The 23,522-nt window shown below is 36.4% G+C and overlaps 1 protein-coding gene across 1 annotated transcript in view; it reads left to right on the top strand.

Annotated features, from left to right (window-relative positions):
* NECAB1 (N-terminal EF-hand calcium binding protein 1) overlaps nt 1-23,120 on the top strand; it is a 219,208-nt gene extending 196,088 nt beyond the window's left edge. Inside the window, exons 9-12 of the mRNA XM_007177498.2 lie at nt 9,771-9,883; nt 17,297-17,374; nt 18,669-18,760; nt 23,095-23,120. Of these exons, the coding sequence (XP_007177560.2) occupies nt 9,771-9,883; nt 17,297-17,374; nt 18,669-18,760; nt 23,095-23,120 (309 nt within the window). The remainder of the gene's footprint in view (nt 1-9,770; nt 9,884-17,296; nt 17,375-18,668; nt 18,761-23,094) is intronic.
* The last annotated feature ends 402 nt before the right edge of the window (nt 23,121-23,522 follow it).

The following is a 23,522-nucleotide window of genomic DNA, read 5'->3' as shown; positions in this document are numbered from 1 at the left end:
ACCACTGAATCAACATTACCTACTGTGGGCAGACACCAAAAACAGCTGGAACTACAAACCTGCAGGCTTCGAAAAGGAGATCCCAAACACAGTAAGTTAAACAAAATGGGAAGACAGAGAAATATGCATCAGATGAAGAAGCAAGGTAAAAACCCACCAGACCAAACAAATGAGGAGGAAATAGTCAGTCTACCTGAAAAAGAATTCAGAGTAAGTATAGGGAAGAAGATCCAAAATCTTGGAAATAGAATGGAGAAAATACAAGAAACTTTTAACAAGACTTAGAAGAACTAAAGAGCAAACAAACAGTCATGAACAACAAAGTAAATGAAATTAAAAATTCTCTAGAAGGAATCAATAGCAGAATAAATAAGCAGAAGAACAGATAAATGACCTGGAAGATAAAATAGTGGAAATAAATACTGCAGAGCAGAATAAAGGAAAAAGAATGAAAAGAAATGAGGACAGTCTCAGAGACCTCTGGGACAACATTAAATGTACCAACATTCAAATTATAGGGTTCATAGAAGAAGAAGAGAAAAAGAAAGGGACTGAGAAAATATTTGAATAGGTTATAGTTGATAACTTCCCTAACATGGGAAATGAAATAGTCAATCAAGTCCAGGAAGTGCAGAGAGTCCCATATAGGAAAAATCCAAGGAGAAACACACCAAGACACATCTTAATCAAACTATCAAAAATTAAATTCAAACAAAAAATATAAAAGCAGCAAGGGAAAAGCAACAAATAACATACAAGGGAATCCCCATAAGGTTAACAGCTGGTTCTTCAGCAAAATCTCTGCAAGCCAGAAGAGTGTGGCAGGACATATTTAAAGTGATGAAAGGGAAAAACCTACAACCAAGATTACTCTACCAGCAAGGGTGTCATTCACATTAGACAGAGAAATTAAAACCTTTACAGACAAGCAAAAGTTAAGAGAATTCAGCACCAACAAACCAGGTTTGCAACAAATGCTAAAGGAACTTCTCTAGGCAGGAAACACAAGAGAAGGAAAAGACCTACAGAAACAAACCTTAAACAATTAAGAAATTGGTAATAGGAACATACATATAGATAATTACCTTAAATGTAAATGGATTAAATGCTCCCACCAAAAGACATAGACTGGCTGAATGGATACAAAAAAAAGACCCATATACATGCTGTCTACAAGAGACCCACTTCAAACCTAGGGGTACATACAAACTGAAAGTGAGGGGATGGAAAAAGGTATTCCATGCAATGGAAATCAAAAGAAAGCTGGAGTAGCAATTCTCATATCAGACAAAATAGACTTTAAAATAAAGACTATTACAAGAGACAAAGAAGGACACTTCATAATGATCAAGGGATCATTCCAAGCAGAAGATACAATAATTGTAGATATCTATGCACCCAACATAGGAGCACCTGAATACATAAGGCAAATGCTAACAGCTATAAAAGTGGAAATTGACAGCAACACAATCATAGTAGGAGGTTTTAACACCCCACTTTCACCAATGGAGAGATCATCCAAAATGAAAATAAATAAGGAAACACAAGCTTTAAATGAAACATCAAAAAAGATGGACTTCATTGATATTTATAAGACATTCCATCCAAAAACAACAGAATACACTTTTTCTCAAGAGCTCATGGAACACTCTTCAGGATAGATCATATCTTGGGTCACAAATCAAGCATTGGTGAATTTAAAAAAACTGAAATCATATCAAGTACCTTTTCTGACCACAATGCTATGAGACTGGATATCAATTATAGGGGGAAAAAACGGTAAAAAATATGAAAACATGGAGGCTAAACAATATGCTACTAAATAACCTAGAGATCCCTGAAGAAATCAGAGAGGAAATAAAAAAACATCTAGAAACAAATCACAATGGAAACACAATGACCCGAAACCTATGGTATGCAACAAAAGCAGTTCTAAGAGGGAAGTTTATAGCAATACAATCCTACCTTAAGAAACAAGAAACATCTCAAATAAAAAACCTAACCTTACACCTAAAGCAATTAGAGAAAGAAGAACAAAAAAACAAAAACAAAAACCCAAAGCTATCAGAAGGAAAGTAATCATAAAATCAGATCAGAAATAAATGAAAAGGAAATGAAGAAAACAATAGCAAAGAGCAATAAAACTAAATGTTTGTTCTTTGAGAAGAAAAACAAAAATGATAAACCATTAGCCAGACTCACTAAGAAAAAAAGGGAGAAGACTAAAATTAACAGAATTAGAAATGAAAAAGGAGAAGTAACAACTGACACTGCAGAAATGCAAAGGATCATGAGAGATCACTACAAGCAACTATATGGCAATAAAATGGACAATCTGGAAGAAATAGACAAATTCTTAGAAAAGCACAACCTTCTGAGACTGAACCAGGAAGAAATAGAAAATATAAACAGACCAATCATAGGCACTGAAATTGAAACTGTGATTAAAAAATCTTCCAACAAACAAAAGCCCAGGACCAGATGGCTTCACAGGCAAATTCTATCAAACATTTAGAGGAGAGCTAACACCAATCCTTCTCAAACTCTTCCAAAATATAGCAAAGGGAGGAACACTCCCAAACTCATTCTACGAGGCCACCATCACCCTGATACCAAAACCAGACAAAGATATCATACAAAACAAACTACAGGTCAATATCACTGATGAACATAGATGTCAAAATCCTCAACAAAATACTAGTAAACAGAATCCAACATCACACTAAAAGATCATACACCATGATCAGGTGGGGTTTATCCCAGGAACGCAGGGATTCTTCAATATACACAAAATCTCTCAATATGATACATCATATTAACAAATTTAAGAATTAAAACAATATGATAATCTCAATAAATGCAGAAAAACTATTAACAAAATTCAACACCCATTTATGATAAAAACCCTCCAGAAAGTAGGCATAGAGGGAACTTACCTCAACATAATGAAGGCCATATATGACAAACCCACAGCCAACATCATTCTCAATGGTGAAAAACTGAAACCATTTCCAATAAGATCAGGAACAAGACAAGGTAGCCCACTCTCATAGCTATTATTCAACATAGTTTTGGAAGTTTTAGACACAGCAATCAGAGATGAAAAGAAATAAAAGGAATCCAAATTGGAAAAGAAGAAGTAAAACTGTCATTGCATATGACATGATACTATACATAGAGAATCCTAAAGATGCTAGCAGAAAGCAACTAGAGCTAAACAACGAATCTGGTAAAGTAGCAGGATACAAAATTAATGCACAGAAATCTCTTGCATTCCTATACACTAATGATGAAAAATCTGAAAGAGAAATTAAGGAAAGACTCCCATTTACCATTGCAACAAAAAGAATAAAATACCTAGGAATAAACCTACCTAAGGAGACAGAAGACCTGTATGCATAAAACTTATAGTTTATAGACACTGATGAAAGAAATTAAAGATGATACAAACAGATGGAGAGATATACCATGTTCTTGGATTGGAAGAATCCACATTATGAAAGTGACTATACTACCCTAAGCAGTCTACAGGTTCAGTGCAATCCTTATCAAACTACCAATGGCATTTTTCAAAGAACTAGAACAAGAAATTTCACAATTTGTATGGAAACACAAAAGACCCCAAGTACCCAAAACAATCTTGAGAAAAAGAAAAGGAGCTGGAGGAATCAGGCTCCCTGACTTCAGACTATACTACAAAGCTAAAATAATAAGACAGTATGGTAGTGGCACAAAAACAGAAATATAGATCAATGGAACATGATAGAAAGCCCAGAGGTAAACCCATGCACATATGGTCACCTTATCTTTGATAAAGGAGGCAAGAATATACAATGGAGAAAGATAGCATCTTCAATAAGTGGTGCTGGGAAAACTGGACAGCTACATGTTAAAGAATGCAATTAGAACACTTCCTAACACCATACACAAAAATAAACTCAAAATGGATTAAAGACCTAAATATAAGGCCAGACACTATAAAACTCTTAGAGGAAAACATCGGCAGAGCGATCTGTGACATAAATCACAGGAACAGCCTTTTTGACCCAGCTCCTAGAGTAATGGAAATAAAAACAAAAATAAACAAATGGGACCTAATGAAACTTAAAAGCCCAGCAGAGGAAACCATAAACAAGATGAAAAGACAACCCTTGGAATGGGAGAAGATATTTGCAAATGAATAAACTGACAAAGGATTAATCTCCAAAATATACAATCAGCTCCTGCAGCTCAGTATGAAAAAACAAATAACCCAATTCAAAAATGGGCAGAAGACCTAAATAGACATTTCTCCAAAGAAGACATACTGATTGCCAACAAACAAATGAAAGGATGCACCTAAATAGACATTTCTCCAGAGAAGACATACTGATTGCCAACAAACAAATGAAAGGATGCTCAACACCACTAATCATTAGAGAATGCAAATCAAAACTACAGTGAGGTATCACACCCAACACTGGTCAGAATGGCCATCATCAAAAATCTACAAACAATAAATGCTGGAGAGGGTGTGGAGAAAAGGGAACCCTCTCTCACTGTTGGTGGTAATGTAAATTGATACAGCCACTATGGAGTACAGTATGGAGGTTCCTTCAAAAACTAAAAATAGAACTACCATATGACCCAGCAATCCCATTACTGGGCATATACCCTGAGAGAACCATAATTCATAGAGGGTCATGTATCACAATGTTCACTGCAGGACTATTTACAATAACCAGAACATGGAAGCAACCTAAGTGTTCACTGATAGATGTGGCACATATATACAATGGAATATTACTCAGCCATAAAAAGAAACAAAATTGAGTTATTTGTACTGAGGTGGACGGACCTAGAGTCTGTCATACAGAGTGAAGTAAGTCAGAAAAAGAAAAACAAATACCATATGCTAACACATATATATGGAATCTGAAAAAATAAAAAATAAAAAGGTTCTGATGAACCTAGGGGCAGGACCTGAATAAAGTTGTAGATGTAGAGGGTGGACTTGAGGACATGGTGAAGGGGAAGGGGAAGCTGGAACGAAGTGAGAGAGTAGCACTGACATATATACACTACCAAATGTAAAATAGATAGCTAGTGGGAAGTAGCTGCATTGCACAGGGAGATCAGCACATTGCTTTGTGACCACCTAGAGGGGTGGGGTAGGGATGGTGGGAGGGAGATGCAAGAGGGAAGGGTTATGGGGATATAAGGGTACATATAGCTGATTCACTCTGTTATACAACAGAAACTAACACAACATTGTAAAGCAATTATACTCCAGTAAAGATGTTAACAAAAAAAGTCAATATAATTTTAAACAAATTTTATCACATTCTGGTGCTTTTCAAAAACTGTTAACTTTTCTTGAGCACATTATTTTTGTATATATACACTAGAATCCCTTTTCATACAATAGGAGTTTACAAATCTAATATCTTTTTTTTTTTTTTTGCTTCTGTATCTTCATTAAACCTATGAACAATATTTTGTGAGTAAATTAATTCTGCCATGCACTTTTATGTGTTTTGTGGGCTATTGCCAACTAACATGTCAGAGACTTTCAAAACATAGTCTTGCTTTGCAGTAGCTGTTAAGAGACTCCAACAAGAGCACACAAGGAAGGTTCTGATGTTTCTGAAGAATGCTTGGAACACAATTGTAAATGTAGTAATAGAGACAGAATAAAATAAAACAAATTGGTTGTGTTTAAAACATTTCTTTGTCTCCAGTTATTTAAAAAGCTGATATTTCTTGAAATAAAAAGATCCAAGAAATCAGAGGTACATGCAACTGTAACGTAACGTCACTGGGAAATACTATTCAGTAAACCTGGATTAACCTTTCATAATTAGCACTTCTCAGCCCAAGAAAACCCAAATATTCCACCTTAATTCCATTGTAACAAAATCCCTATAAGGTGAGTCATAAAAGCAACATTAACCCCTTCCAAAGCAGAGAAACAAAAATGTAGCATTATTTTCTACCGTGAAAGAAAGTTCTGGGCTGGCCATTTACATTATAGGATCTCAGATTTCAGTAAGGATTAAAGGCTGTATATTTTAAACAAGAGACATATAGAAATATCATGAAGATATTAGGACCCCTTCCCTACTTCTCCCGTACTCCATATACCACATCTTAACATGGCCAGCATAGAAAAATTTAAGGATTTTCTTTGGACCTCAGAAAGTCTACCTTAAATTACCCAAGATTCAAAAAGCTCCACTTGTCACAGTAGTCATAAAATGCAGGCAGATTATCTGGGCCTCTTTATAAACTGATTTCTTTGTGTAAATATCTGAGGAAAAGAGGGGAAAGAAGTGCCTTGTTTGGATTGCAGAGTAAATTTAATTTTTCCAAATCATATTCACATCCATGTATATAAGTGAGTGAACCATTTAGCTATTGCTATATAGCAAACCACCCAAAACTGAACGGCTTAAACCACAATTCTGCATGTAGGCAATTTAGGGCGAGATCATCTTGGTGGTCTCAGCTGGCTCCCTTTTGGCATCTGTAATCAGCTGCATGCCAGCTTTACTGATAATAGCTGGGCTTTCTCACATGTCTAGGACCTCAGCTAGGATGAATCCACTGACTCAGCTTTGTTCTATGTGGTTTTAATCCTCCAGCATAGGGGTTGGCAAAACTACAGCTCACTGCTTGTCTTTATATATAAGGTTTCACTGGAATAGAGCCATACCCATTTGTTTATTTATTGCCTATGTTTGCTTTCACAATAAAACAGGGGAGTTGAGTAGTTGTGACAGGAACCATATGGCCTTCAAAGCCTAAAACCTTTACTCTCTGGCCCTTTACATAAAAAGTTTGCTGACCCCTGCTCTAGCAGGGCTCATTTACATGACAATGTCAGGGATCCAAGCGAAAGAGTGGAAACTCACAAGGTCTCTTGGGGCCTAAATTTGAAACCACCACAGCGTCACTTCTGCCACGTTCTGTTGGCCAAAGCATGTGAGAAGTCCAGCCCAGATCCAAGAAAAGGGGAAATAGAATCCATGTCTAGATGGAGAAGTGAAAAGTCACATTTCAAAGGGCATGGGTTCAGGGAGTAGTGAAGGACTCTGGTCATATTTACAACCTGCCTCACTAGATCACATAACTATTGCCTTCAGACTAAAAGAATTATGATGGAATAGGTGGATATATTTATAATATTTCATTAGGAAAGCCCATAAGAATCATGTGAGTCACTGTTTGTCAAATATCTGACCTGTAGATTTTTGTCAAAAGGATGTATCCATAATTATTTTGGTAGAGATTATCTTTAACTCTTAGTCATTGATATTAAAACTAGGTCCTGGGAGAGTGAGATAGGAGGCTGATTGTTCATTATACAACCTTAGGAGATAGTTATTGACTTTGATTCCTGATCCTGAAGGGAAATAAGATAAAGCTCAATTAAAATTACTGAACTCATTTAGCTGACTAGGTTATGGAAACAAATAGACCCAAGATGTAGGATGATTCCAATGCAATAAAAGTTTTCCTAGTAAATAGTCCTCACAATGATTCAGGGACACAGACTTCTCTCACCTGTGGGCCTGCCAGTCCTAAGGCAGGTCTTCATCTTACTAGCAGAAAAGAGAAAGAGAAGGTGGAGGAGGCTCACATCCTTCCTGAAAGTCTTAGCTCAAAAGTAGTACACAGCACTTCTGCTCATATTCTGTTGGTGAGAACTCGTCAGTTGGCTACACCTAACTTCAAGGGATAATGGAATTTGTAAGTCTAACTCTATACCTAGAAAGAAGAAAGAAATGGATTTTGATGAACAGTTTGGAGTCTGTGCCATAGTCTACCTTCTGGTCATCAGATGTTCATTTGCATCTTTCTTTTCACATTTATAGAACACATTACCTTCACAAGGGAGATCACCCAAAGTCTCCTCCAGTTACTGCTTCTAGCTCAAAATCCAAGATCCCTGGATGATGTTTAGTCTTCTCTGTAAGGTCAGGATGTAGCCCTTTAAGGTCTGAAACCCCCAACCCCTGCACACACACAGATAAAATATACAATGATAAAACTAGGCCAGGATAAATGCCATAAAACTGCCACTCAGAAAACAGATGAATAGGAAATACACAACATTCTCGGGTTAGTTGCAACAATGAATTCATACTGGGAAGGTATTTTAATGAAGGAAGTTCCACTATTAGACACAAGATCTCCATTCTGAGATCTAGTTAATGAAGGAAGTTCCACTATTAGACACCAGATCTCCATTCTGAGATCTGGTTAATGAAGGAAGTTCCACTATTAGACACCAGATCTCCATTCTAAGAGGAACTCTGTTTTCTGTTCTTCTTTAAGAGTTTCTTCTTGGTCCATTATCATCCATGACCACACCTGAGTCAGCCCATTGTGGAACATTACCTTTCTTAGGGGTTATGCAGTATTCACAGCCTGCTTCCTGCTCATATGAGTTTGGGGGCCCAAATATTATTTTAAGCCTTAAATAGTCAAAGGATTTTAACACAAGGATCAAAATTTATTCGGCAATACAGTTGGTCAAAATTTTAGTAGAATTCTGATCAATTTACATACAATAAGTTTCATGGGCCATACTTAAAATTACTTCTTCGACACAGTGTTCAAGACTTGTTTATTTCTTTGCTAAAACCTATGAAGACAAGAATTCTATCTTAATCCATCACTGTATACTAGAATCCAGCATTTACTAATTCCCTGTAGGAACACAAAGTAGGAACATTTGTTCAATATAAAAAGTGCCTAACATAATACCTACAATATAATTAGTGTTCATCCAATGGTAGCTGTTAACATTAAGAGAGAAGTTCATTGGAATAGGAGATAGCAAACCAGAGGCTTAATTCTAGCTCTACTGCTACATAGCTGGGTAAGATTATGCAAGTTAGTTTCCTCATATTCTAAATCTTTCTCACGTTATTGTTGTTGCTTTGCACTTTTATAATTCACTTCCAATCCTTGTTTTTTTTTTGCACTTTTATGATTCACTACCAAAAATTGATGAGGAAAGGACTAATCTTGAGATCAAAATACCATGAGAAGCCCATAGGCAGATCTTTAGGAAAGTATTCAAACTACAGGTGCTATAATGGTAATAGGATTTGTTACAAGAATCAGTTGTCATCCAACCCAGCATGATCCATTAAACACAGGTTTCATCTAATGCCATGAGATTTGAGTGGGGCCTATTATAGGTGGTTAATTGTTTGAGAACCCTGTGATGGTTTATGTAGCTTTGGAAATGCCTCAGTGAACACATATTTTTTGAAATTTGGTTGTAATGAAATTCATAATATGTCTAATATCACAAAATAGCCAAGGAGAAGCTGGAGCTGTGCATTGTGTACAACAGAACTTCTCTTTAAAAGTTGGTAAGTGACTTTAGGTCAGTGATCCCAACCCTGGCTGCACATTAAAGTCATTTGGAGAGGTTTTTATAAATACCAGTGCCTGGACCCCACTCCAGAGATTCTGATATAAATGCAATTTTAAAACCTCCCCAGTGATTCTGATGGAGAACCACTGCTTTTAAAAGGGAAATATGTCATCATGAAGGACACCTTTTTTAGTGCCTGTTACTAGAGGCAAGAAAATATCCTGCCTATACTACAGCTTTTATACAGTGTTATTACTTGGACTAGTCATGGCCTTTTTAGTCATTTTTAGATGAAAAATTGTTTGTTTTGTGAGGAGGGATGGGATGAGCAGTAGGGGTTTGGCTTAGGGAGGCTCCATGATAGTCAACATAGTAACACTTGCCCCTTCCTCTGCAGCACATCATGCTTGTGCAGCGTCAGATGTCTGTGATAGAACAGGACTTGGAAGAATTCCAACTCGCTCTGAAACACTATGTGGAGAGTGCTTCCTCCCAAAGTGGTTGCTTGCGGTAAGTGCTCCTGCTCATGTGTCTTAGATGAGGGTGGGGTCTGGAAGACTGTTATTTGAGAATCTTCATCTAAAGTTATGATGGTCATTCTAGCCCTCGGGGTGATGCATTTTGCAGAGTTAAACAGGCTGTTTTCTCTTTTATCCTTGGACTCTGTGTGGATTTGAGCATTAGGAGCACCAATGGAAGTCAAATAGACTGAAATTCCTCCTTTTACATCCAGGCAGACTCACACTCTGATTTAAATCATCTCTGGTATATGAGGCCTCAACTCTAATGCATCTAGCTCTGATTGCTACCTTGAGAGTGCGCTCTATGGCCTAATAACCACCATTTCAGCCATTCATTATGAAGTTGCACCATCTCTGAAGTCTTGATGGCAGGACTTTGTCATTTAAAAAAAAAAAAGTTATTTCCATGGCCACTCCAGCTCAGCCTTCTGTTATCTCAGGCTACTAAAATATAAACTATACCTCATCTTCAGTTTCTCTACTCCAAGTAGTCCAATAAACAACTACTACAATTATAATTTTCCAGAAACAATTATCATAGAATTCTCTTACTCAGAAACCTGCAATAACTATCTAATGAGTATCTTATCAAATGTCAGAAGTTTATCCTGACCCTACAATTATACTACCAACAGACCCCAGAAATCCATAGCACTGCTACCATTTGTTCTCCCTCACCTGAACACTATGCCTCAACAGTGCCCAGCTGCATATTGCCTTTCCAGCATAATCTATTGTCTTACCGCTGTGCCTTCGATCTGGCCACTCTCCTTCCCAGAAGTGTGCACCCAGCTTCAGGTCTCTGCCAGCCCATGCTCTACCTTAATTCCAAAGATCAAACTCACCTGCTCCTGGAAAACTGCCACAACCAAATCCACCCCTACCTTAGGAGCTTGTTTAAATTGTATTTCACAATACTCTTAGAACATTGGGAAAGCCTTTTAGCACATGTGTGCATGCATGTATGTGCAAAAAGAAACACATACTTTATGTCTCTTTGGTGTTCCTCCCAGTAATTACTAGTTATATTTTGTTCACACTCTGGCAGAATACTTCTGCAGCTAAGAAGTCTGGCTCTGGAATTATACATGGGTTGTATTAACTTTGTGGGTTTAGGAAAGATCCTTACTTGCTCTAAGCCTCAGTTTCCTCATAAAGTGGTTGAGAGGATTAACTGAGTGCCTCTCATCCACTGAGGGCCAGGAAACATGAGCTGGGATTACTGCTGCACTTACTATTCCTTCCTTGTTGTCTGGCTGGCTAACCTCCTTTATAGAGTAGAATAGGACTTGCTCAGTGCCATTAATGTCATACAGCTCCCGATCTTCCCAGTAGTGCCTGATAACAGGCACTACTTTTTTTGCTATTGTTACTATACTTCACGACCGGCCCAAATCAAAACCCCATTTTAGTCTTTTTATTTCAGTGACTTAAAAGAGATTTGCCAAAGTGAGAGTATACGTAGTTTTAAAAAGCCTACTCATTTAAAAATAAAACTGATGTTTTGGAGAATGCAGAAAGAACATATACGGTCCACAGTGTAAACTGCAAAAAGTAGAGCTCAGTAAACTCCTTTTGGTTAGTGAGGCTATAAAGAAAATAAAATCTGACTTGGGGTATCACAATTTCCAGGAATAGATTAGATATTTTACATTTACAAAAATGGTAAAAAGTTTTACTATTTTTAAGGTTCAGAAACACTGATTTAATGTGTGTTGGGAAAATGACCTAAAGTGACTAGAACAGCCACAGGGTGAGGAAAACAGGCTGTGGGAGAGTAAGAGAGTAGATAGATTTATGTTGCCTGATGCAAACTCTGTTCTCTCAATGAGGAGGAAAAATTACTCCCTAAGCTCCAGCTGTGAAGTAAAGGGAAGGAGAGTATCCTTTTCCTGTAAGATAAATTGAGACTCTAAGACTCTCCTTTTCCTTTGCAAGACTGCTTTGTTTCTTAACAACTCTTCACTCCTTATTGCGTTTCAGCTTTCTTTCTTTTACTGGAATTACCAAAAAGTAGACTTTATCAGAAGAAATGAGCATCACAGAATCACCACAAAGAAATGGAAAATATGTGGAATACATGTTATGCTGGTGTGCCTATCTAAATTCAGTTGTATTAGTTGATCAAATTTAATCTTCTATCTGTATTAATTGATGAACAGTCAAATGGGCCACTCATGTCATCAGTCATGCTCTAATGCCCTCAGTGTGATTGCCTGGGACTTGGCTGAATTATCTGTGAATTATCAGAGTTTTGCAGTTTCTTCTCTCACAATGTTTGGCTCAGCCTCTCCATGCTTAGAGAGGAAATGCTGCCATAAAATAAAGTAGAAATTAAGGATTTATGAGATTAGGCATTTTGTTTCCATTTTCTTATTTAATCTTCACTGCCATCATCTGAGGTTTGTATTACATCCAGTTCAGGAGGAAATAGGCTCCCATGGGTTAAACAATTTGCCTGAGTTTGTCTGACTCCAAAACCCATGTTTAATCTTTCCTGTCAGTACTTGGTCATCCTTGAATTAGAGTTTCCTGGACTTTACATGGTTAACCAGGAATAGAATAGACAACATCCCTTTTGTTCCAATTATAAGGTCTTATTTTCTTAAATTCAAGGCACTGAATTAATGAGGCTTTGCCCTCTAGGTATTTGACTAGGACACTCAGAGGTTTGGGGGGCTGACAGGGCTTCTGTTAGTCAGTCAACTGAATTTAAAAATGAATTACTTATCACTAATCATTAGAGAAATGCAAATCAAAACTACAATGAGGTATCACCTCACACCTGTTAAAATGGCTACCATCAAAAAATCTACAAACAATAAATGTTGGAGAGGGTGTGGAGAAAAGGGAACCCTCTTGCACTGTTGGTGGGAATGTAAACTGATACAGCCACTATGGAGAACAGTATGGAGGTTCCTCAAAAACCTAAAAATAGAACTACCATATGACCCAGCAATCCCACTATTGGGCATATACCCTGAGAAAACCATAATTCAAAAAGAGTTATGTACCACAGTGTTCATTGCAGCTCTATTTACAATAGCCAGGACATGGAAGCAACCTAAGTGTCCATCGACAGATGAATGGATAAAGAAGATGTGGCACATATATACAATGGAATACTACTCAGCCATAAAAAGAAATGAAATTGAGTTATTTGTAGTGAGGTGGATGGACCTAGAGACTGTCATACAGAGTGAAGTAAATCAGAAAGAGAAAAACAAATACCATATGCTAACAAATATATATGGAATCTAAAAAAAAAAAAAAGGTTCTGAAGAACGTAGGGGCAGGACAGGAATAAAGACGCAGACATAGAGAATAGACTTGACGACACAGGGAAGGGGAAGGGGAAGTTGGGATGAAGTGAGAGAGTAGCATTGACATATATACACTAGCAAATGTAAAATAGATAGCTAGTGGGATGCAGCCTCATAGCACAGGGAGATCAGCTCGGTGCTTGTGACCACCAGAGGGATGGGATAGGGAGGGTGGGAGGGAGATGCAAGAGGGAGGAGATATGGGGATGTATGTATACATATAGCTGATTCAGTTTGTTATATAGCAGCAACTAACACAACATTGTAAAGCAATTTTACTCCAACGAAGATGTTAAAAAAGTTACTGAAAAACCCAAGCAGAGCAATTGTGTGACCCATGTATAACACACACACACACACACACACACATTTTTTGATTACTCTTTTCACATATTTTGTAATCATGAAGGCTTATTTAATCCCTGTGTTTGGCACGAGGAGGTACCAACTGAATATATGTGATGTACACAGTGTATTCTCAGAACCATGCTTGACTTCGGAAAGTTGAGAATAGTTTCTGCTTCCAAGGATCTAGGAAACCAGTTGGGAAAATAGGATACTCATTCTTGAACAATTAAAGCCATGTTCTTGGCCTTAATTTCACAGCTGTTAAGTAGAATAAAATGATTTCTGAAGTCACTCTCAGCTACCAAATTCTAGAATTTGTATGTATTCTAAACTCCATGTCAAGGATGTAGGGAACATGAATGTGGAATTGCATTGTAAGAATCAACCCTGGGAGTTGTACTATGGCCAAAGAAACATCCTTAAGAACTCATGGTACCCTGTGGCACATTGAACCATTAATTTATCAGCATTTTTATATAGACAAAATAAATGTGTCGCTGTAGTGTGGTGGAGAATTGTGGGAACTATCCTTCCTGTGTGCCCTTTACTCCAGTGATTAGGCTCTGTGAGTTAAGGTAGGCCACCTGGGGAACAGAGGAAGCCAAGACGAAGTGTGTCCTGTTCCTGATGAGCCAAGCTACCTTAGGTAAGATGTTTAACCCCAACCGTTCCTGAGCTACATCATTTTTCCCCATTTCACTGACATTTTCTAGCTCCTGGAATGTTCAAGGTCTCCTGGAGCTCAGGGCTGAAGCTCTAAGTGACCTTATCCAGAGACAGCTTAGCCAAAGAACTCTTGCTTTAGCCAGTGAGTTTCTGAGTGCCACAGGAGGTATGAATACATTGAGGAGGAAGACTGAGGGTGTTTAAGTTAGTACAGTCACAAAGCAAAAGCTCAGAGTTACATCATGTAATTTTAAGTTTGCAAATAATTGAAAGCTAATCCTTCAAGCCCTAAGCCCTTTTAACAGAAATATTGCTGGCTGAAATTTCTAAAAATTTTATCATTAACCTTTTCTTGCTGTCTCAGTGTCATCATTGCATATGTATTATTATCTGTATTGTACAGTCTCAAATATCAATGTCCTTAAATGTCATTGCTGTGTATTGGTCGGTTTTGCCCTTAATTGAAAGCACCCAGTCTGTAGAAAAATTTTGATTAGCATTTTCACCCATAGTCCTTTGAGACACAATCTGAACTGGTCTTTCAACTCTTCCATCTGGCTCTTGACCAGATGGCCTACAGTCAGGAAGAAGGAGAAAGGAGCAACACCAACAAGCCATCCTCTCATGTCTGAACCTAAGGACACAAAGTTTCCCAGAAGTCCTTGCTTCTCAGCATACTTCCCTTGGCATCTCATTGGCCCAACTCAAGTCACATGGCCATTCCTGGCTACAGGGGAGGTTAGAAAACAAATATTTAGGTACATTGGATATATTGCAAAATGAACAATGGCAGGGCTTGGTTAGACAGAGGGGAATGACAGTTGGGGAGGCAACAGACAGTATCTACCATATGATTCCCAGAGTGACTGTGAAGGTAAAATGACTTAATCCATGGGAAATGCTTAGACTAGGGCCTGAAACAGAGCAATACATGTTAGCAAACATCACCATTGTTATTAGTATGTATAATAATATAATAATTGTTATCATCATTATTATTGGCTTGCTGCTCCTCATTGTTTTTAAAGATTTGTCTTTTTCCCTCAGTTTCTTTTCTGTTCATTTTAATTCTGTCACGTTTCTCAACTTTGATACCATTAAGGCTTAGCTTTCACTCACCTAAGGAAAGTGCTACTTTGTTTTTCGCTATTGAGCTAACAGCTAACACACACACACACATATACACACATACAATATAACAATTACTGGGCAAAACATTCTACATGTAATGCCTTATTTAGTACTCACAGTACTATTATTACCACCATTTAACAGGTGAGGAAACAGTTTAAGTAATGGTCCCAAGGTGACAAAGCTCTAATACATGGTGGATGAAGGTAAGCCTATATGGCTATACTTCAAACCACTACCTTATCACACTGTGTTATCTTCTTCAGTCCTTCAAAACTTGAGCATCAGGCTAAAATTTTGTGAAATTCTTGTGGCTAGTCTGGAAAATGGCAGGTTCAGATAGCAGGATAAGTGATTTTTATATGTAATAAGTAATACAAATGAATTAGTTTGTAGGAGGCAGTTTATAGTCATGGATTGAAATTTGACCATTACATTGTCAGATTACATTTGGGGATTACAGATCCTTTTAGACCATGATGAGAACTATGGATTCTCTTCCCAGGAAAAAGTAGATATGCACAGTAATTTGCAGCTCATTTCTGGGATTTCAAGGAACCCCGCCAAAAGCCCATCTATAAACTCCTGGGGTTAGAAAATCTCCAGTTTCATTTTCTGTTCAATTCCTTTGATTATGTTATAAACCTTTCCCCGAGAAAATCTGAAATTGAACTAATAACAATATTTGCTACATCATATCTTAATGGAAGCAAGCTAGATCAATAGCTCTGTGAAAAACACCAAACTACAAGCCAAATAAGTATTACAATTTCTGTGTAGTTACCACCATCTGCTGGCCACACTTAGGTAAATCCTAAATTTACATTGAGCTTGGCTATTTTACTGGTATGTTCTATGTTCTCTATTAAATCAATATCCTATTCTCCCAATTTCTCCCAATCTCTCAATTTATTGGGATTGAGATATACATACTACTATATATAAAATAGATAACTAATAAGGACCTACTGTGTAGCACAGGGAAGTCTACTCAATACTCTGAAATGACCTATATGGGAAAAGAATCATAAGAGTGGATATATGTCTATGTATAACTGATTCACTTTGCTGTAAACCCGAAACTAACACAACATTGTAAATCAACTATACTCCAATAAAAATTATTTAAAAAAATTTAAAAACAAGTAGTTTATACAAACTACTATGTATAAAATAGATAAGCAACAAGGATGTATTGTATAGCACAGGGAATTATAACCATTAACTTGTAATAACATTTAATGGAGTATAGCCTGCAAAACTACTGAATCACTATGCTGTATACCTGAAATATAATGTAAATCAACTATACTTCCATTTAAAAAAGCACCACATCTGATTTTTTTAAAAACATCCTTGGGCTTCCCTGGTGGTGCAGTGGTTGAGAATCTGCCTGCCAATGCGGGGGACACGGGTTTGAGCCCTGGTCTGGGAAGATCCCACATGCCGCGGCGTGACTAGGCCCGTGAGCCACAATTGCTGAGCCTGCGCGTCTGGAGCCTGTGCTCCGCAACAAGAGAGGCCGCGATAGTGAGAGGCCTGCGCACCGCGATGAAGAGTGGCCCCCACTTGCCGCAACTAGAGAAAGCCCTCACACAGAAACGAAGACCCAACACAGCCATAAATAAATAAAATTTAAAAAAACAAAACAAAAAACCCAAAACTTTTTGAATGGATATATGAATGAAATTTTACAATGTTATATTTGTGATTTCTAAAATATACTGAGACAGTATTCATGATGCCAAACCAGAAAACTAAAAAAGTATATTAAACAGACATGTTAATCAATTATTAACAAAACTTCAATTTTCATGCAGGAACCATAGGTGTTTCCTATACAAATGGATAAGATTAGAGATGATTAGAAATATTAGTTTATTTCTTGTATTTAATTTCCTGTGGCTAATTACACCTTTCCTTTTCCATTTCAGTATTTCTATACAGAAGCTTTCAAATGAATCTCGCTACACGATTTACGAGTTCTGGGAGAATACTAGTGTGTGGAATAGGTAAGTTATGAGCAGGCCTTATTTTTATTTTTATTTTTTTGCCAGGGAGGTGGCAATATACATGATATAATTTTAGAACCGGTAGAAAAAACTCCATTCCCTTTACCTCACCTTAAAACCTGTCCCATTTGCTCATTTTCCTAAATCTCACTCTCTTTATGGATTTGAAATCATTTTCCTTTTGAAGCACAAAAACTTTTGATTATGATCACACTTTAAGAATTACCATTTTACTGATGCTTTCAGGTAAACAGATTTAGATGTGGGTCATGGGTGTCTAAGGTGTGCAGGGGTGGGAGACAAAGGATGCAGAAAAAGATGAAAAAAATTTTACTTCCTAATTTTTCTTAAGCTCTGTGGTTTTTATTTTGCAATAAAGCTATATATAATGGTTAAGATCATCATAGCTTAACAGCTTTTTGAAATGTCTTTACTTACTGCAAATAAAAGGGAAATTCAAGACATTGTTTGGAAAAGATTAAAAGCAAGTCAACTTCTCTTGTAATCATTCAGTTTTGAATACATATAATTATATTTGTTAACTATTCCTCAATAAAGTTAAAAAATAAATCAAGTTCTTTGAAATTAAATTAATTATTAATAAGTAACAAATATATAATTAGAAAAATGAGATGAAGGAAATTTTGCTATTCTGATATTATATAAATAGTTCTAGTTGGCTTTAAATGGCACGGAGAATATAGCTCTCCAATAAGTCCATATTTTGGGGTGTTAAATTATGGTAATGAAACAAATACCTGGAAATTTAGTTGATACATATTTCACCTAAAAATTTTATTTTTGTGGCTATTTTAAACACTGTGCTATAATGCATAATGACATCAATAGAATTTCAGGCACAAAAGGGAGCTTTAAAGGCAACTTATTCAACTCTGTAGTTCCAGGCCTATACTTTTAGATGATTTTTCTTTCTTTTTATCCTCTAGAGATGGAAAATCTATAGTCCTTCTTCTTAGCTATCCTATTTTTTCAACATCCTGATGCCCAAGATAGTCTTCCTTCTGTTTAAACTTCTTGCTGCAATTACAGTTTTCTCCTTTTATCTTCTCTAGAGAATTAGTGCTCTCCTGTTTTAAAAAAATTTCTGGTGATACTTGTTAAATTACTCCTTAGTCTTTTTTTTAAGGGTAAATAACCAAGAAAAGTCCGTATTCAGGCACTTAATCTAAATCATCCGAAACATTGCCACCTTGAGTGAATTTGAACTGTGCTACATTCTACTCAGGAAGATCGTAATAAATTGCACAGCCGTAACCTATAATTATTTATACAGCCACCGTCAGATGAATTATAGCAAGACCTTCCAAAGAAGTAATGTGGATTTCTTGGAAACTCCAGAACTCACATCTACTATGCTAGTTCCTGGTAATTATCCTGGGTTCACAATTCTTCTATGTGCTTTTGTATTGCCTTTCTCTGTTTAAAAGACAGTATGTTCTAGCCCCTTCCCCTTAACTGTACTCTATTTTTTATCTATCTTAAAATTTGAGAGTGGGGATAGGAAATAAGAGGTCTATATATTTTTTCTATTGCCTTTAGTCCTTAGTTGACCCTATTTGTATTCCTGGCTGTATTAAACCTAATATTAGTCATTTGCTGGTCACCTTTTAACAATTTGAAGTACAAATATGACATTTCAAAAACTTATTCAAATGCTTTACTATATTATGGTGTATTGAATAAATTTGAAATAGGTGACCCATAGATTGGAGATTAGAATTATGTTAGAAATATCTTTATTATAATAATTGTTAAAATATTTTTTGTAATTGGAAAAAATGGAGAAGGGAAAAAGAAATTTGAAATGAACTTGTCTGAGAAGTCTGGCCTAGCCAAAGCTTATTTAAGATAATTGAGAACAAAAATTCATTTGTTCATCTACCCATCCATTCAATTACCAATTAAACATACTTTTACTGAATGTTAATAAGTGCTAGGCACTGGGGATACTGGGGTTCCTAGCCTGTTTACTAGCACTGATTGAGCTCCAATTATGAACAAGCACTCTGTTGGGAGCTACAGAGGGTACAAAGTAAAAATACAGTCCCTACCCATAAAATGCTTTCTGTCCAGTAGGAAAGACAATTGTTTGCAGAAAAATAACAAGCTCAGGACATACATAGTAGTTACCCATTAGAGTCATAATGTGCTATGTGAATTTAGAGTGGATTGCCTCTTTAACAGCTTTTAATGAGGAGATGATCCTTGAGCTGGACTTTAAAAAATGAGATTTGGACAAATAAAAATGGAGAAGGGTACTTAGATAGAGGTAAATTGTAGACATGAACAAATGCAAGAAATGTTAAATGTGCTGTGTTAATTGGTGCAAAGATATGATTAAAGCATAAGGCTTGTATATGGTACGTGTGTAAAGAGAGAAGAGAGTAGGAAATGGGAGTTGAAAATATAATAAGGAATTTTAACTTTCTTCTTACAGTATTATGGAGTCATTAAAGGTTTTTGAGAGGGCTAGTGAATGCTCTAATCAGTAGTAACTGTGGCAGGAGGGAAAAAGGTGAATGTCATTGAGAGGAGAGAAATTGGTCAGGCAGGGCAATAATCTAGGCCAGGAAAAAAAAAAGCATCTGAACCAAGAAGATACCCATAGAGTTCCCTTGCAGATAAAATTTTCAGGAGTTAACCATAGCAAGATGATGGTTGAAGCCTGGGATTGGTGAGAAAGTGTGTAGGTAAGAAGAAAATATCTCACAGAAGCCTGAGGAACTGCCTTTATTTAAAAGGTTGGGAGAGAAAAGCCTCCTTTCATTAAGGAGACTGAGGGGAACCAGAGATAGGAGAGTCACAGTTGCAGAGTATCAAGGAAACCAAAAGAGGAGTAACATGCAAGGTACAGTGCTCCTCAGAAGGCCAAGGTAGTAGAGCATGACTGAAGAGAATGGGACTGAAAATTGGATTTGACAAGAGAAGTTTTAAAAAAGTGGTAGGAATTTTAAAATTAGGGTAGATTTTGATGGATTGGTAATAAATGGAAAATGAAAAAGTCAATTCTGGAATTGAAGCTAGGTGAGGAGATGGGGAGATCAGGTGTGAATGCTTTCAAGTTGGCTGACTCTGACAGTCTCAGCCTGATTTTTAATATGTATTTACTCTAGATCTTAAGGGCAGGTTTATCTGACCTAGAGATGGTAGACTTTTAGAATCTCTCTTGCTGTATATCTCAGATTTAACCCTTAATTGAGGAAGCCAAGAATATGGTTGAAATTTCTCGTGATTAACAATTTGACTCATGCGGTTTAAATTAGGATGCACAATAGCTTCTGGAAAGTTGCAAGTGAGTTGGTAGCAAAGGCTGTTAAGGAAGACTTCAATGACTGCCTTAAACTTATCCAAAAAGTTTTAGCTTAACATTATACCAGACTTGAACAGTCTGTTATAAATGAGAAGAAAAGAACTAGTTCTAGTTCAAGTAACTTCTGTAAATATGACTGCTACAGCTTTTGTGCATAGAAATGCAGGAAAGCAAGAGCCACATCTTATTTATCTTCATATCCCCTGCCCTAGTGCAGTATTAGTATAGTGTATGGCATAAGGAAACAAGTATTTTCTAAATGAACGAATGAATAAGGACTTTGATATCATCATAAATGCATTGGTATTCAGTCATGAATTTCCCAAGAAGTCCTGACACTTGTAATTTTTGTGTCTGACATCATATCCATTTTCAACTCTCCCAATCTTGAAACCACAGTTTCTACAGTATAGAAGGAAAGAAAGAAACTTGTTCTTATTGATGTCTTGAGTCTTTCCAGGAGAGAAAACACTTTGACAGTACAGTAGAAAAGAGTACAGAAAGGGAGGCTAACAAGGTAGCAGGAAAAAAATATAGTAAGAATAGCACATTTAGAACAATCTGGTAGATTTTTATGGCCTAACTTTAATCATCTTGGATTAACTTTCTATGCACTATTAGTGTCATTGGTACATGTATTCTATTACTCTTTCTCTCTCAGAGCATTTCCTAATTTAGAGAGAAAAAACTGAGTACAGATAAAACTGGATCAATTCTTGTTCTCAGAATTCAGAGTGAATACAATTTAATGCCTTTTAATTGCTACCCTATTTTTCATTGATTTTCACATCACATCTAATTTCTACAACCACTGGAATTGATAGAAAAAAAAGTTAGGCTTGATTCTAACACAATTTTAAAAACCTACTTCAAACAAGATTTTTAACATCTATTGGGTCATCCTACTCTATTTTAAACTGAAAGTTTTATCACTGTTAACCGCTGACTTCCCTTGGGGACAAACAGCATATATATCTCCCTGGATAAAAAGCTGAAATTAGCTTATAAATATTATTTATGATTTTAATGTTCATATGACGTATTTTTAATAACTAGTTTTGTTCATTTTATGTAGTTTTGAAATGCTGCATATATTTTGACCTAAAATAAAAATCTGAAACTTATTACAGTTAGAAACACAGAATGAGTGGGTTTGTATTACTAATTCACAAATAATTTCTAATAAGACTGCTTTTTAATTAAGATTTCTAAGTGGTTTAAGATACATCTTAAGAAATAAAGCAGGGACTTCCCTGGTAGCGCAGTGATTAAGAATCTGCCTGCCAATGCAGGGGACATGGGTTCAAGGCCTGGTCCGGGAAGAGCCCACATGCCATGGAGCAGCTAAGCCCGTGTGCCACAACTACTGAGCCTGGCCTCTAGAGCCTGTGAGACACAACTACTGAGCCACGTGCCACACCTACTGAAGCCCATGCACCTAGTGCCCGTGCTCTGTCCACAATAAGAGAAGCCACCTCAGTGGGAAGCCCGAGCACCGCAACGAAGAGTAGATCCCGCTCACCGCAACTAGAGAAAGCCCACGAGCAGCAACAAAGACCCAACACAGCCAAAAATAAAAATAAATAAAACAAATTTATTTAAAAAAATAAATAAAGCAACTAAACCAGTCTGCACCTAGATACAAAAATATAAACCAAAATATATTCCTATGAACTCTCAAATATAAAAATCACTTAAATGAGGCATACTGGAATATGGAGCCTATGCTGATAAGCCATCATAAAACACCCAGACAAAAAGAGCATAAGAATTGGTCTGTGGAGCAGAATATCTCTTGGCAAAGGAGAAAACCCTATGGTTATGGGAAAAAAGGATACATAAGAAAGTAAGATCCTATTGTCAGTAAGTGTATTATTTAAACAGCTTTGAAAATAAATTTTAATCCTTTATATTTGTCTGTTTCTCACCTCATTCCACCAATCTTACTTCTTTGACATGGGTTTGTCTTTGGGATACTTACATTTACTGGGGAAAATATTTCTAATTTTACAATACAGATACACTAAAAAAATATTATTTAAAACACATCCACTTGCTTATACCCAAACTTTCTGAACTGGGTAAATTAAAACAACAACAACATGATTTTATCTTCAGGGCGTTTATAATCTCATTGCCAAGACAAGCTCTATTCATATATAACCAAAACTTTTTAGTTAGACTGCAACCAAGTGCCAAAAGATATGGTACAACTAACAAGTGCACAGGAAAGTTCAATCAAGTCAGGAAATAGTAACTTGAAAGATAAGTAATTATACAGACTAAAGATGAGGGAAAATCGTCTTTTTAAGAATGACTTGCACCTTGAACTAACTTAGCCCTAGCAGTTATTTTCATTATTAAAAAAAACTCTTTTTTCTCTTTTCAGCTTCATGGTGGATCCTGAACAACTAGCTGTTCCTTAACATTTTCTTTATGGTTCCAAGTAAAAAACAACTGTTCTTATCTAAAATGTGAATTAGAAAATTCTCTGTACTTATTAATCTACTCTCTACTTTTGTTTAAATATATTTACCCTAAGATGTGCACTCTTCTTAAATGTCTTCTATCACTTTATCTTTCATGTAAATTTTAGCTCAACTTTCAAAGTTCACTATTATTCTCAATATTTGCTGCTGTATTGCTACATACAATAAACCTAAAACCCTTTAGTCTCAAAATCATAATATATGAAAAGTATACACATAAAGAAACAAAATTGTTATGATAGAGAAAAAAATATTTAAAGTGAGAGCTTTTAGACTATTACTTCATAGGACAGCTTTTGTAGATCTGTCATAAACTATAAAGGTTAAA

This window comes from Balaenoptera acutorostrata, chromosome 17, assembly GCF_949987535.1.
Source record: "Balaenoptera acutorostrata chromosome 17, mBalAcu1.1, whole genome shotgun sequence".
Classification (NCBI taxonomy): domain Eukaryota; kingdom Metazoa; phylum Chordata; class Mammalia; order Artiodactyla; family Balaenopteridae; genus Balaenoptera; species Balaenoptera acutorostrata.
The sequence above is the reverse complement of the archived record's forward strand: the minus strand, read 5'-3'. Positions and strand labels throughout refer to the sequence as shown.